This window comes from Hemibagrus wyckioides, linkage group LG24 (genome assembly GCF_019097595.1).
Source record: "Hemibagrus wyckioides isolate EC202008001 linkage group LG24, SWU_Hwy_1.0, whole genome shotgun sequence".
Lineage (NCBI taxonomy): Eukaryota > Metazoa > Chordata > Actinopteri > Siluriformes > Bagridae > Hemibagrus > Hemibagrus wyckioides.
In genome coordinates this window covers 18,351,528-18,367,029 of record NC_080733.1, presented here as the reverse complement: position 1 = coordinate 18,367,029, position 15,502 = coordinate 18,351,528, and the positions used below count along the sequence as shown (strand labels likewise).

Below are 15,502 nucleotides of genomic sequence, written 5' to 3'. Positions count from 1 at the left end.
TTCCATAAAAAGAATATTTTACAGGTTATTAATTTAGAAAGCACTGAAAACATTGGCACCATTTTCTTGTGCTTTTATCATTTCATTTATTAACATGCTTTATTCCATACCTCATTTTGTGTTTGTATTGGTCTTACAGATTATCAATGTTCTTGTAACTGTATCATGATTTTTATTTTACTGAACTTGTGCTTTTGACTGGAGCATCTACATTATTCCCTCCAGCACACTAATCGTTCAAAAAACATAAAATTGAGGCATGTGATCTGCTTCAAGTTTGATTTTATTACGTTCAAAACAAGATCAGAACATATGAACCCATACAAGATTTTTAGTTGTGTTGAATCAATCATCAATCAATTAATCAATAAATCAATAAATTAAATGAATCAACTAAATTAATTAATCAATCAATCAATTAATTAATTAAAACATACATAAAAATATAAATAAATAAATTATTATTTTAATAAATTATTTATTTTAAAAAAATAAATTATTATTATTTAAATAAATAAATAAATAAATAAATAAATAAATAAATAAATAAATAAATAAATAAATAAAATGCCATATAATAGCAAAAAACCAAGATCAACATTTGCTCTGCACTTTTTTGTTCTCAGTAAAAAATTTTAAAAAATAAATATATTAAATACAAACATAAATAAATCAGTATCATTGATCAATCAATAGATCAGTCAGTCATTGTCGGTGTGAACACTAACTGAAAATACATTCCAGATGTTCTGAGAAGTATACTGAGTCTCTGCTCCTCTTTAATTCTTGTTCTCTATAAAAGTCTGCAACTTCTTGAGTCCATCCAGCAGCTCGGTTCTCACCATCTCCCAGCCGCACGAGCTGAACTCCTGTACAGCAGAAACACAACGCACATTCACTTCATGTTAAATTACACCACATCATCTCCACATGTGCTACACACAGAGGTTTGTGAGGTGAGTGTGTGATTAGATTGTGTTGTAGTTTCTTCTCTGTCTACTCACCTTCTCTTTCAGTCGCTCCTCCAACTTTGCAAAATAGGACCTGAGTGTATCGGTGCTGCTGTTGGCAGGTTTGTCCATCGCTCTCTGGATCTTTTTCCCTACCTAAAATTGATTAACAGACATGATGATGTAAATATTTTTTCACTTACTCCTACACTAGCATATATTAGCACTATCGGCATCTGAACCAAACCCAGAGCAGGAAATGCCACTTACACAAATCTGCAGGTTCTCCACTTGTCGATCTATGATGGCCTGGAAGAGTCTCAGTTGCTCTCTGTCCCATGTGACTGCTGTGTGGTTGTTATTGAAGATTTGGGAGACTCCATTAAGAGTTTCAAGAGCCATCAAGAACAAGTCTTTATTCTGCATAAAGTGAGAGATTAGACACATTCAGTCTGATTTTACAGAAAATTAAAAAATTTGATTTGATTTTTTTTCTTAGCATCAGTAGAGTGTGTTTGGCTAATTAACAGCTTACATTTAACCACAAAATATAATAAATCATTAGAGTAGATCTTTATTTAAAATAATACAATAATTATATACATGATTAGTCAAAAAGACACTAATTTTAGTCACTTTAAGTTCTAAAATAAAATGATTTGGTGTGAGTGCTGAAATTTAATCTGTTTAATGCTGACCTGTGATTTTATAAACACATCATCTGGGAAGGAATCTTCTCTTTTCCCCAGACATTTCAAGGGCATCACATCACCCTGTAGAATGTAATAAAACACACACACACACACACACACACATTAGTGACATTTAACTAATCTTTTTGATTTTATTTTGATGTATTTGTATTTAATTGCTGTATTATTATTATTATTATTATTATTAATAATAATAATAATAATAATAATAATAATAATAATAATAATAATAATAATAATAATAATAATAATAATAATAGGTCCACATATTTAATAGATCTTTTTATAATTAACACTGTAAAACATAAAAATTATTTTTTATATCTCTAGAGGTTTCTCACCATGCTCTCCAGCAGTCCAGTGCTCTCCTCGTTCAGTGTTCTGAGTCGGAAGGATGTCCACCTGCAGGATGGCAGAGCTGCGGCTTCACACACACTCGACACGAGCACGAGCAACAGCACAAACTTCATCGGTTCCATGTTAAACACAGTGAGTAAAATGTTAAACACAGTTATTACGGTGATCCTCTGAAGTGGTGTGTTTTCAGACTGACACCACCTCTGCCTATTAATTTTGCCCACAGTTGCTAAAATTAAAGAGAAATGATGTTTCACATGTGGTTCAGGCTGAAACCGAATATTACTTAATTCTTCTTTTATTTTTTATGCGTATGCAGTTTGTAAAATGCCCCATATAAGTTTTAAATTTAAAGTGTTATTATAGTTTTGATGTTAAAGTGAGAATTTTGAATTTATGGCGTAATTGTGTTTGAACCGTAGTCACTATAATACACTATATACACTATCATATCAGCAATAAGCTACACTGATCAGGCGTAACATTATGACCACCTGCCTAATATTGCTGTTGGTCCCCCTTTTGCTGCCACAACAGCCCTGACCCGTCCTGCACTGTGTATTCTGACCCCTTTCTCTCAAAACCAGCATTAACTTCTTCAGCAGTTTGAGCAACAGCCTTCGGTCCCCACGTACATCAATGAGCCTTGGCCGCCCATGACCCTGTCGCCGGTTCAACACTGTTCCTTCCTTAACCACTTTTCACAAATACTGACCACTGCAGACCGGGAACACCCCACAAGAGCTGCAGTTTTGGAGATGCTCTAGCTCTAGATGGTCTAGCCATCACAATTTGGCCCTTTTGGTCAAACTCGCTCAAATCCTTACACTTGTCCATTTTTCCTGCTTCTAACATCAACTTTGAGGACAAAATGTTGACTTGCTGCCTAATATATCCCACCCACTAACAGGTGCCAAGTCTTATTCACTTCACCTCTCACTGGTCATAATGTTATGCCTAATCGATGTATAACGTTTAAATGGTTAAATAGTAGTTTAAATAGTTTAAATGACGTTTTAAAATATGATTTTAAAGAGTGATAGTAACTTACAAATCACCAAGGCGGAAAAAAGGGAGGACATTCCATAATTGTGAAACTTGAAACAGTGTGAACGGAAACAAAGAGCGCCTAAAAACCGGCACGAGTGGAAATGGAAAGATGCAAGCATTAAAAAAAGAAAATAAAAATAAAAAATACATCAATCAAAATACATTTGGCTGTTTGCAATACTATTATTAATAAGTTATATACATTTATATTTAGATTTATGTAATAATGTTTTTAATATACTGAATATGTATTAGCAGTGTTAATTGGCAGTCATTCTAAACACCGAGTGGTTAAACAAGCGCGTGTTGCGCGTATCAGACGCGTAGCCTTTGAACAGCGCTCGTGCACATCACCACGCAAAGCAAACAAATAGAACAAACTAAACTGTGAACTAGAGGAGAGCAAAATGTATTAAGGAAAGTGATGCAGTATTTAGATAGAGATTAGGCTGAGATTAAAGCACATGAAAAGAATTTTAGTATTCGTGTAATATCTAGGAGTAGCGATAATGTCTTCATTTAAAGAGCAATAAAACGTATATTTATTTATTTATTTGTTTGTTTGTTTTTTCAGTCCAGTTTCTTCGCGAGCGCTTACACCACTTTGGGAAAGAATCTGGATTTCAAAAAAGTCTTAATTGGAATGTGATTCGTTAAAGGAATTAATCATTCACGTCTTATTTATTTATTTATTTATTTATTTATTTATTTTTGTTCGGTTGTTTCTTGTATAGCGCATTTCACAGAAGTTTTATTTTTATTTTTTGACTGTTAGTGTTGCCCAGTTTAGAGTTTTACAGTATTTATAACATCACCTATGCTTCATGCTTTATTTTGCTGCATGAAATCGACGATAAAGGGCACCGAAAGTCAATAATGTGCAAAAAAGACGAAAATTAGACAAATATTGAAAGCTATCTGTGCCTTGAGCTATGGAGAAGCTATTAATCCATCTGTTACTCTTAACTCTGTTACTATAATTTTATACTTGTTCAATTTCCAGCTGTTGATTTGCTCACAAAACGACGTCTGTAGTGTTTAACTTATTATTTAGTTGATTGTGTGAAAATGAGCTCGTGCTGCTCCCTATCATTCACAGCCCGGAAATGGTTCCATTGTCTGCAATCAGTCCGTGTCGATCCAATAATTTTCAGTTTAAAAAATAAACCGACTTTGTTAAGCGAGCAGGCTTTGCTCTAGCTATGGAATTACCCCAGGACAGCAACTGAAACAGAAAGTTATTGCGTCATACCTTTGCGTGATATAATCTGTATTGTGTTTTCCTTATTTCGGCAGGTGAAAACTTTTTAAATAGTAAGATGGAATTCTGTGTTTTTTGTTTTTTTTTTTAATTGGGAAAATACATTCAATATGTAATATGAAACGTAGAGCAAATAAGCATAAATTTTCGAGACGCATTTTTAAAAATTCCCATTGAAATGAATAAAATACTCAGAAAAGACCAGTGCTGGTATTCATTTCATTTGCACTCAGGACAACACTGTTTCAGAACCACACGGATTTTAATTAGTATAACATGGAGCCAATGAAGTTTGTGCTGTTGCTCGTGCTCGTGTCGAGTGTGTGTGAAGCCGCAGCTCTGCCATCCTGCAGGTGGACATCCTTCCGACTCAGAACACTGAATGAGGAGAGCACTGGACTGCTGGAGAGCATGGTGAGAAACAGCTGTCTTATGGGCGTCATTAATAATAATAATAATAATAATAATAATAATAATAATAATAATAATAATAATTGTGTGTGTGTGTGTCTACAGGGTGGTCGAATGCCACTGGAGTGTTTAGAGGGAAAAAACATCTCGTTTCCAAAGGTGTCTTTTCCAGAGGTAGGTCCTGAAATGTGTATTGTAAAACAATCAGGTTTAGTTTTAACTTGCAGTCTCTAAAACAAACGAAAATGCTATCGTTCAGAACTCATTTTTTAAACATTCATTTTTAACATTATTTTTGTTCTTGCGACATGTGTGGCATTTTCAGCATTCGGCATAACATTAATTTCTTGCCATAAGCTTTTATTATTCATTAGTCTGGTAGCTCGTGCACAGTGTCATTCCTGAACCACATTTTTGAAGTGTTTTTTTTTATTATTTAGTTTAGTTTAGTATAGTTTTATTTAGCTTAGTATCGTTTTTGGTGTATTTTTTGTTCTGCTGTGGGTGATGTTTATTAACATTCAATTCAATTCAATTTTATTTGTATAGCGCTTTTAACAAAGAGCACTGTCTCAAAGCAGCTTTACATGAGAAACAACATAAGAAAACAACAAACATATAAACAGACAAACAGACAGACAGTCCTAGATGTTATCCCAAGTGAGCAAGCCTGAGGTGACTGAGGCGACTGTGGCAAGGAAAAACTGCAAGGAAAAACCAGACTCAAGAGGGAACCCATCCTCATTTGGGTGACAATTGTGTGATGCAGATACAGCATGTGTATAGTGTTATGTAGATCAATAAGGAGGTTGTTGTCCACAGCGCTGCTTGAATATCCCAATCCTCACAAGCAGAACCCGGCTGGAGCTGGTCCATCTCCGGATGCCACTGGAGCACAGTCTCTGTATGCCTCGGGATGGGTAGAAGAAGGGAAACAAAGGAACAGCATTAGCGTAGCTGCTGTTCATAATATTAGCAGTACTAGATGATAATGTGCATTTAATCAGATGTACTGGAGCACAAGGTTATGGGATGTGTTAGATGTATGCCTTTAGTCTACGTTTAAACTGGGAGACTGTGTCTGAGCCCCGAACACTGTCAGGAAGACTATTCCAAAGTTTAGGAGCTAAATACGAAAACGCTCTACCCCCTTTTGTGGACTTTGATATTCTGGGAACTACTAGAAGTCCGGAATTTTGTGATCTTAAAGAGCGTGGTGGATTGTAACGTGTTACAAGACTGGAGAGATAGGTGGGAGCTAAACCAATTAGAGCCTTGTATGTGAGTAGAGTTAGTTTATAGTCAATTCTAAACTTCACAGGTAGCCAGTGCAGGGATGATAATATTGGGGTTATATGATCATATTTTCTTGATCTGGTAAGAACTCTGGGGCTGCATTCTGGACTAACTGTAGCTTGTTTATTGAAGATGCAGGACAAACACCTAGAAATGCATTACAGTAGTCCAGTCTGGAGGTCAGGAATGCATGAACTAGTTTTTCTGCATCAGATACAGATAAAATGTTCCTAAGCTTGGCGATATTTCTAAGATGGAAGAAGGCTGTTTTTGTGATATTGGAAATATGATTTTCAAAGGATAAGTTGCTGTCTAATATTACACCCAGGTCTTTCACTGTTGAGCTAGTAGTAACAGTGCATCCTTCTAACATTATTCTAACATCAACAATGATAAACATTTTTCCACACAAAAACAGAACAGTGAGCATCAAAATAACGCATGGATCTTTTTATTTCTTACAGAATAAAGACTTGTTCTTGATGGCTCTTGAAACTCTTAATGGAGTCTCCCAAATCTTCAATAACAACCACACAGCAGTCACATGGGACAGAGAGCAACTGAGACTCTTCCAGGCCATCATAGATCGACAAGTGGAGAACCTGCAGATTTGTGTAAGTGGCATTTCCTGCTCTGGGTTTGGTTCAGATGCCGATAGTGCTAATATATGCTAGTGTAGGAGTAAGTGAAAAAATATTTACATCATCATGTCTGTTAATCAATTTTAGGTAGGGAAAAAGATCCAGAGAGCGATGGACAAACCTGCCAACAGCAGCACCGATACACTCAGGTCCTATTTTGAAAAGTTGGAGGAGCGACTGAAAGAGAAGGTGAGTAGACAGAGAAGAAACTACAACACAATCTAATCACACACTCACCTCACAAACCTCTGTGTGTAGCACATGTGGAGATGATGTGGTGTAATTTAACATGAAGTGAATGTGCGTTGTGTTTCTGCTGTACAGGAGTTCAGCTCGTGCGGCTGGGAGATGGTGAGAACCGAGCTGCTGGATGGACTCAAGAAGTTGCAGACTTTTATAGAGAACAAGAATTAAAGAACAACAAGCTGCAGTGTTCCTCAGTACATCCTGGGCATGATTACAGTGACTGAAAAACTGACATTTATTTATTTATTTATTTATTTATTTATTTATTTATTTATTTATTTATTTATTTATTTATTTATTTATTTATTCATTCATTCATTCATTCATTCTTGCTGGGTGAGGGCTTAAAGAATACTTCTTGTATACCACTTCATAAATAAGTGTTCTGTTCCGCATTAAACTCGAGGTATATGCAGAAGTGAAAAATAAAAAAAAGTTTTTTAAAGATCACTAGTCTGATTCCCTTCCACAACACCAGGAACAAAGTGCCTTCAAGACTTTTATTTACAGCTCAGAGTACAAAGACAATATGTGTTAAATACATACTTTATAATAATAATAATAATAATAATAATAATAATAATAAGAAGAAGAAGAAGAAGAAGAAGAAGAAGAAGAAGAAGAAGAAGAAAGATAATAACTTCAGGAGAAGGCAAGGGCAAAATAACAAACAAAAAGCAACAACTACTTTCCCCAACTCCTTTCCTGGCTGCAAAACAGGAGATAAACAAAAATGGCACCCACCTTCCTACAAATAAACAAACAAATAAGTTCGTCCTTCTCCGCAAAATCATCAGCAACTTCTACAGATGCACCGTTGAGAGCCTCCTAACTAGGTACCTGGCTGTCTGCTATGGCAGTTGCTCAGTTCTACATCGAAAGGTCCTCCAGGGAGTCGTGTGAGCAGCTGAACTCACCACTGGAAATAAACTTCCAGCCTACTGCATACCATGTCTGAGAAGGGCTCACAAATTGACAATGGACCCCAGTCACCCAGCACACAGCAAACAGGTACCGGAGAATTTGATCCAGAACCAGGAGGCTGAAGAACAGTTTTGACCTGCAGGTTCAGAATTCTTAATGATCTGTAACAGACTCACTGCAAAATACAACTGCAAAAAGACTCGAGAGATCATCAGGACTTTAGCACCTACTTGCACACTATCTATTTACATACTGGGAGTGCACAACTGATACTCAGTACTATTTGCACTTTACTTGCACACTCTGCATATTTTTGCACACCTTCCTTTAACTACCTCAATACGTAATATATAAATAGATACATACATTTTTACAGCACAGTGGAATTCTTTTCTTCACGTATCCCAGCTGAGGAAGTTGGGGTCAGGGGTCAGAGGGAACTATGATACAGTGCTCCTGGAGCAGAGAGGGTTAAGGGTTTTTGCTCAACTGCCCAACAGCTGTGGCAGCTTGGTGGCACTGGGGCTTGAACCCTGATCCACAACCCAGAGCCTTTACTACTTGAGCCACCACTGCCCCCATATGGATATGCACACATATCCATATACTAGATATAATATTACTATTTTTAAGTGTTTTGTTTGTACTTTAAATTTTTGCTTACATTATTGCTGTAGTTTGCCTGAGGCTTATCTAAACATTTCTCTGTATAAACTGTCACTGACATCTGTACATGTGACAAATAAACTTAAAACTTGTAAAAAAAAAAAAAAAAAGTGACCATTAAGCAAATCTGCTCAATACTACACAACAGACTGGACAGGACAAAGACAGTGCTCTGGAGAAAGCTCTTAGGGGAAGTTGTTTTCTGAACCTCTAGCTATTTCTTTTTGGCTTTACATGACCTCACTCATGACTGGTCAGACTACACAGCTAAGGACAATTGGCTACCGGTCAAATGGATTGAGTAGGAGGAGTCCGAGAGAAAAAAGAGGGAGAAAGAAATAAAGAACACCAAGAAACATAAACACAAGAGAACACAACTCTTCTGATTCTTCTAGTTAGGTAAAGAATACGTCACTAGATGTAACCTGGGATATTTGTCTTTAGATGTTTTAAAGACCAAGCGGATATTCTGGGTTTTAAATATCTTTATTTAATGTGTCTAGAGATGATTTTAAAGCCCTCTGTGCCACATTTCCATATTTTTTTAGCTGATATGTGTTTTGGCATTATCCATCCATTGTCTATACCCGCATATTCCTAATTAGGGTCATGGGGATCTGCTGGAGCCTATCCCAGCACAGATTGGGCAAAAGGCAGGGGTACACACTGGACATGTCACCAGTCCATCACAGGGCCACACACAGGCAATTTAGAATTACCAATCAACCTGATGTACACATTTCTGGACTGTGGGAGGAAACCAGAGTAAACCCATGCTGGCATGGGGAGAACATGCAAACTCTACACAGAAAGGCCCCTGCCTTTCCTGGGATACCTGGAACTCGAACCCAGGACCTTCTTGCTGTGAGGCACCAGTGCTAACCACTTAGCCACCATGCTGTGTTTTGACAAGATAATATGTTAAAAGTTTTTCTTCATGTTATTTTCTTATTTTTTTCTACAAGAATACAGAAAGGTGAGTTCAGGTAAACTGGGCCACATCTGTCTTTTGGAGTCATAAGCTACTTCAAAACATTTACTTAAATGTTATGTTACTGTGATTTTCATTTCAACACTTCACACTGAAGAAATATTTATTGAATTCATTCAGAAATGAATGAAAAATGTTCCTCAAAACATCTTAATATCTAGTCAGTTTTCAGCAACCCACTGATTTCATACAAATATCTAAGGATTATTATTACTGAATAAATATGCTATAAATATTACTTTTAAATATTTCTAAATATTACTTAATTTTAACATTAAAATAAAGACCCAAACCTATAAACCCATGCTGTAAAATGAAAAACGTTATTAAAATGGCAGAAGGGTAATCCGCGCTTCTTTGGAAGCACTATAATTGTCTATCACGTGTTGGGGGATTTTGTTTTACTAATTGCAAGAAAGTTTTAGACAACATGGGAATTCAAAAACTCTCCTGAATTGTTTTCATAATGTATGATATGTTGCATCACCTCCGCTTAATGTGTCAGAAACAGAAAAATGAATCATCAGAGAATGTCTGGTTTAATTGTTGAGTTTTTTTTTTTTTATTAATTTATCAATATGATCAATATTTTTTGTTTGTTGTCAAACAAACCATAAAAAAATAACACTGCACAATGTATCAATATTTCATAATTAAATCCAGTTCATAAATAAACAAATAAATAAACAAATACATATATATATAACACAATGGAATCATTATTCAATAAACAAATAAATACATACATAAATAAATAAATAAATAAATAGATAAAACTATTAAGAGGTAATTTTTTTTTTAAAAAGCATCGCAATTGAAACTATTTTGAAACCGAGATGATGGAAATTCAGTAAGACTGGATGTCCCATATTTGGTCCAGTTTGTGAAGAATTGTAACATGATCTTCTTTAAGAAAACAAACAATCTTTTTTTTTTTTTAGTTCTTCATTAGTTTTCGCCTGACATTGGCAGCGATGATGTCCATCCTCAGAAGGTGATGCAACACCACGTTCCTGATTCGCTCCAAAGACATTGCGCTGTAGTTCTGCAAAGAAAATAATAATAAAAAAAAAACATCAAATGACCATCCAAATCCAATGCATATATTATGTGCAATACATAATAAAGCTTTATTATAAAAGCTTTAAAGCATAACATTACAGCCATAACATTATGACCACTGAATGATGAAGTGATGATCTCCTCATCATGGCTCATCATGTTAGTGGGTGGGATATACTGTATTAAGCAGCAAGTGAACATTTTGTCCTCAAAGTTGATGTTAGAAGCAGGAAAAATGGGCAAGCGTAAGGATCTGAGCGAGTTTGACAAAGGGTCAAATTGTGATGGCGGATAGACCACTGGATCAGAGCATCTCCAAAACTGCAGCTCTTGTGGGGTGTTCCCGGTCTGCAGTGGTCAGTATCTATCAAAAATATCCTGTAAGTCCTATAAGACCTCGCAACTTAGAGGACTGAAAGGTTCTGCTGCTAACATCTTGGTGCCAGATACCACAGCACAACTATAGGGATCTAGTTGAGTCCATGCCTCAACGGGTCAGGGACAGTTTTTTATAACGTTATGCCTGATCATATATATATATATATGATCACGCACTGTACAGTGGAGTCGATACGTAAAATGTAAATTATATTGACACCGTGAGCTGTTTCAACATTAGTCTTTTGAGCTCGAATGAAACTAGGAACTATTTTGCCCACAAGTTTCACATTGATTTAAATATTACGGGGTCCTCATAGGAGATGTGGGGATCTTTGTTGGATACACTCACGCAATTTGAAATCCTTTTCAAAATCCCCAGGTCATAAACTTTTATCGTTCAAACTGGACTACAAAGATGCCATGGCACATCAGTGCACACTCATGAGCTTGCCCTCTTTCTCATTTCAATCTTCATTGCTTATGGAGCAATCAGTACTCACCAAGATTCACTACTACTAGTGCTAGTTTAAAGCTCTACTAACGTGTATATAGTCACATAAAGCCAAAGACATATATTCATGTACAATTTTTATAGTGTTTTCCATTTAGGACAGCTTATAGCTAACACCATGTGTAACAGGCAGCTGTGAACGTGTGCTCGCTCTATAGTTTAACTATGTGTCAAGTGTTTAATGATGACTGTCTGACATTCCTGAGAGTTAAACTTCTCTTAACACATAACCTCATAAAATAAAATATGAAAGTAACTAACTTACAGCTTTTTTCAGACTTTTCCTCAACTTCTTGAAATGTCTTTTCAGTTGTCTCTCACTGGATGAGTGCCCAGGTCTTGCAGCATATGTTGCTGTCTGTTCGAGGAATAAAAGCACTAAAGTTACCTTATTGAACATCATTATTTCAGACTGATTATAAATTATAAATAAATTTGATAGAGTTTTAGCATCCATGATAAATATTTTCATAGTTAATACACAATATTTTTCCTGCTATATTAGTATAAGGTGTTTATTCAATACTTACACATTCTTTAAGCTCTTTTAACTGCCGATAATTGAGGATGTTCAGGAAACTGCCCAGTGCCCTGCTGTCCCATTTCATTTCATGTACATCAGACACGGTACTGAAGAGATTGACGATGTGCTCTGTGGCCTCAGCCAGAAACCTCACTTGGTCTTCTGTCTGTATGAAAAGATGTGAACAGAAAGTGAGTTTCATTTCAATTCAAAGGAATTCAACCCTTAAGTAGGTCTTCAATTTAGTGTTTCATTTTGAAAAATAATTACCTTGGCCTTATCGATTTCATTGTATGCCATCTGTGGAAATGGTTGATGCCTTGTAATAATCTCTCCACCCTAAAGAAAAAAAATATTAGAAAAAAAAAATTAACTTAGAAATACAATACATGCAGTATCCAAAGGGATCAACATTTCAGTCAAAACAGCAATAAATGTATCACCAATTCATCTAGGAATTTGAATGTACAGGTATGTCTGTGTACAATATGCCTGATTTTGTACTTAAGTGCAGTAAAAGTACCAAACACTTCTGTCCCTTGTTCCTGAGATGTTACCGTCAATGCTAATTTTACTATCTAGTGTGTATGCAGAAAGGGGCATGTGGTATCCATTTAATTAGCTTTTTCAGTAAGACAAATCAGTGGTGTTTAAGGTCCAAATACTAAATTATTTTTTAGAAAGAGATACACAGTGAAGGTACAGAACTGAGCTTATCAAAAGCATTGCAGCACAAATATCACAGTTACATGAGAGAGCGAGCATCACACTGAACCCCCTCTTCTTTTAGAGTTAATATGATCTTAACTTAATGATGCATTTTTGGTTATCAGGTTATGGTTTTAGGTATTGCAAAATAAATCCTATAAAAATGAACAAGAAATTCTAATACTGCCACTACAATAATATAATAATAGCATCAAGAAGAAGAAGGAGAAGAAGAAGAAGAAGAAGAAGAAGAAGAAGAAGATAATGAGGAGGAGGAGGAGGAGGAGGAGGAGGATGATAATGAAGAAGAAGAAGAAGAAGAAGAAGAAGAAGAAGATAATGAGGATGATGAGGAGGAGGAGGAGGAGGAGGAGGATGATAATGAAGAAGAAGAAGAAGAAGAAAGAAGAAGAAGAAGAAGAAGAAGAAGAAGAAGAAGATAATGAGGATGATGATGAGGAGGAGGAGGAGGATGATAAAGAAGAAGAAGAAGAAGAAGAAGATAATGAGGATGATGATGATGAGGAGGAGGATGATAATGAAGAAGAAGAAGAAGAAGAAGAAGAAGAAGAAGAAGAAGAAGAAGAAGAAGAAGAAGAAGAAGAAGAAGAAGAAGAAGAAGAAGAAGAAAGAAGAAGAAGAAGAAGAAGATAATGAGGATGATGATGATGAGGAGGAGGAGGAGGATGATAATGAAGAAGAAGAAGAAGAAGAAGAAGAAGAAGAAGAAGAAGAAGAAGAAGAAGAAGAAGAAAGAAGAAGAAGAAGAAGAAGAAGAAGAAGAAAGAAGAAGAAGAAGAAGAAGATAATGAGGATGATGATGAGGAGGAGGAGGAGGAGGATGATAATGAAGAAGAAGAAGAAGAAGAAGAAGAAGAAGAAGAAGAAAGAAGAAGAAGAAGAAGAAGATAATGAGGATGATGATGATGAGTTGTTTATAGTAGCAGTAGTAGTAGAAGTAGCAGTAGAAGTAGCAGAAGTGTCATGTTAAGAGCTCAATTTGTTAGAGAAGTAAAGCTTCCTGCACTGACTCACCATTTCCTTCAGCAGTGAGAGACAAAAGCCGCTCTTCTCTCGGTACTGGCTGATCATCCAGTTGCAGGCGTCGCATCGCTCCTGCACTATGAAAAACAGCAGAAAATAAAGACACGTCCACGACTGTTTGGCGTTCATGTTTCCTCGCTCTGCTCGCTGAGATTTTCGGCGACATGGTGCAGGTCGCTTAGCTTTATTTGCAGGTATGGAAAGGGAAAACGAAGCGAGGCCGTAACACAAAGCTCGAGCCAGCAGAACAAGGTGAGAAATCCCCAGCAAGCACCTTCACGCCCCAACACCCCCCCCCCCTTTCGCTTTCACTTTCCGCTTAGCCGACATAGCATAGAAAAAGCTAGGTCTAAAACTACAAACTAACATATTAACTAACCAACTGTTTTTTCATACATATATATATATTCATAATGTGTCGCGTTTAAAACGTTTACATTTATTCAAGATGTCAAAGTATAGGCTTATTCTGTCAGATCCTCGCGCTCTGGCCTATACTCAACAGCAACAAGGTTACACCGAAGACAAGCAAGTCGCTATGATCAACAAATTTGCTCAAAATTAAAGTTAGAAATGTTTAGATTTTACCTGCTGGACAAAAGGCAGAGAGACGTTCAGATGTTTCCCTTCATTACAAACAGAAAGCGATAACAAACAGAAATCCCTTTCAGGGTCTTTCGACTGCTGACGCAAGAACCGATGACGAAACCCGGAACTCCTGCTACGTTGCAAAAGCGCTTAGTAAGATTACATCACCAACGGATGTGTGTGTGTGTGTGAGAGAGAGAGTGTGAGAGTGTGTGTGTGTGTGTGAGTGTGTGTGTGAGTGTGTGTGTGTGTGTGAGTGTGTGTGTGTGTGTACACCCTACAAAAAATAATACTGTACTTTCCTGTACTGTTTTCAATACACAATAAGTATTTGAGATATAAGATGAAGATGAGTGCACAATCATTCAGTTCTTTAAGAAGTATTAAGAAACAGATCCAAAAGCTTCAGTTCAGTTAGCAGTATTATCTGCTGTTTTCATTTCATTTTACATACTTTTTATGAAATGAGGGTTACACATCATTAATGTATACAAGTGTAACAAGTGTAAAGACAAGATAATGTCAATAATAGAGTGTGTTCAGAGGTGTGCAGGATGAGCAGATATTAATACAGGTACTTCTTGGGTTGAGCACAGGACTTTATGGTTACAGAAGGTACATATCAGCAGTGTCCATGTGAAATTAAATACTGAAGTAAGGGTGAGACAGAGGGAGGATAGAGAGCCCACCTGTCTCAATGCTTGGTCAGGGAACTGCACAGTCGCTAGATTTGTCAGCAGATTTTTAGGTCTTTGGGGTCAACAGTGAGTGACTTCACTATATTTCCATTTTATTCACTTTCCTTTTATTATTCCTATAATAAATTTTAAATATTTATTATTATTATTATTATTATTATTATTATTATTATTATTATTATTATTATTATTATTATTATTATTATTATTATTAAGTTATACTTTATAAAACAGTTGCCTTTACCTGTTGTTATCATTATGTATTGTTTATTTTTGTTTATTTGTATTGCTGTATTGGTCATTCTTCATTCTTCAAGGTGTCCATGATCATGCACTGAATCTCTGCACTGGCATTATATAAAATATGAGATATAGATCATCCTAAATAGATTTTGTGCATGTCCTCTGTTATCTATGTTCACATGGACTTTCTCACTTCACGCACCGCCTGTTAGAGATGAGAGAGATCTATACTTGTCTT

At 36.1% G+C, this 15,502-nt stretch overlaps 3 protein-coding genes across 5 annotated transcripts; 1 reads left to right on the top strand and 2 right to left on the bottom strand.

The window, feature by feature from the left end:
- Positions 1 to 779: 779 nt before the first annotated feature.
- LOC131345388 (interferon a3-like) lies at positions 780 to 2,967 on the bottom strand. Its single transcript, XM_058378239.1, has 6 exons — positions 2,961 to 2,967; positions 2,005 to 2,249; positions 1,649 to 1,723; positions 1,221 to 1,370; positions 1,005 to 1,106; positions 780 to 869 (listed from the first exon to the last, which is right to left on the bottom strand). The coding sequence occupies exons 1-6, from the start codon at positions 2,965 to 2,967 to the stop codon at positions 780 to 782; spliced, it is 669 nt and encodes a 222-aa protein (XP_058234222.1).
- A 1,640-nt stretch (positions 2,968 to 4,607) lies between these two features.
- On the top strand, positions 4,608 to 7,093 carry LOC131344816 (interferon a3-like). The gene is made up of 5 exons (XM_058377302.1): positions 4,608 to 4,745; positions 4,848 to 4,920; positions 6,462 to 6,652; positions 6,767 to 6,868; positions 7,004 to 7,093. Exons 1-5 carry the CDS (start codon positions 4,608 to 4,610, stop codon positions 7,091 to 7,093), a joined length of 594 nt encoding a protein of 197 aa, XP_058233285.1.
- Positions 7,094 to 10,127: 3,034 nt separating this feature from the next.
- Positions 10,128 to 14,461, bottom strand: LOC131344913 (interferon a3-like). Of its 3 annotated transcripts, none has more exons than XM_058377465.1 (6): positions 14,324 to 14,461; positions 13,727 to 13,812; positions 12,254 to 12,322; positions 11,991 to 12,149; positions 11,726 to 11,818; positions 10,130 to 10,551 (listed from the first exon to the last, which is right to left on the bottom strand). In XM_058377465.1, the coding sequence occupies exons 2-6, from the start codon at positions 13,781 to 13,783 to the stop codon at positions 10,444 to 10,446; spliced, it is 486 nt and encodes a 161-aa protein (XP_058233448.1). In that variant the 5' UTR covers positions 13,784 to 13,812; positions 14,324 to 14,461; the 3' UTR covers positions 10,130 to 10,443. The 3 variants fall into 3 exon arrangements, with proteins under 3 accessions (XP_058233447.1, XP_058233448.1, XP_058233449.1); XM_058377466.1 differs by having other exon boundaries at positions 13,727 to 13,807; positions 14,324 to 14,451; XM_058377464.1 differs by lacking the exon at positions 14,324 to 14,461 and having other exon boundaries at positions 10,128 to 10,551; positions 13,727 to 13,976.
- Between the last annotated feature and the right edge of the window lie 1,041 nt (positions 14,462 to 15,502).

What these genes read in the sequence shown, in the direction of transcription:
- LOC131344913 (XM_058377464.1), bottom strand. Translation starts at nt 13,864, where the DNA reads ATGAACGCCAAACAGTCGTGGACGTGTCTTTATTTTCTGCTGTTTTTC. An exon ending in ATGAAATCGATAAGGCCAAG is followed by an intron (nt 12,150 to 12,253) that starts GTAATTATTTTT and finishes CTTTTCATACAG; the next exon opens with ACAGAAGACCAAGTGAGGTT. An exon ending in TAAAAGAGCTTAAAGAATGT is followed by an intron (nt 11,819 to 11,990) that starts GTAAGTATTGAA and finishes TTCCTCGAACAG; the next exon opens with ACAGCAACATATGCTGCAAG.
- LOC131344816 (XM_058377302.1), top strand. Translation starts at nt 4,608, where the DNA reads ATGGAGCCAATGAAGTTTGTGCTGTTGCTCGTGCTCGTGTCGAGTGTG. An exon ending in CTGGACTGCTGGAGAGCATG is followed by an intron (nt 4,746 to 4,847) that starts GTGAGAAACAGC and finishes GTGTGTCTACAG; the next exon opens with GGTGGTCGAATGCCACTGGA. An exon ending in GGTGTCTTTTCCAGAGGTAG is followed by an intron (nt 4,921 to 6,461) that starts GTCCTGAAATGT and finishes AAAACAGAACAG; the next exon opens with TGAGCATCAAAATAACGCAT.
- LOC131345388 (XM_058378239.1), bottom strand. An exon ending in TGGAGAACCTGCAGATTTGT is followed by an intron (nt 1,107 to 1,220) that starts GTAAGTGGCATT and finishes AATCAATTTTAG; the next exon opens with GTAGGGAAAAAGATCCAGAG. An exon ending in AGGAGCGACTGAAAGAGAAG is followed by an intron (nt 870 to 1,004) that starts GTGAGTAGACAG and finishes TCTGCTGTACAG; the next exon opens with GAGTTCAGCTCGTGCGGCTG.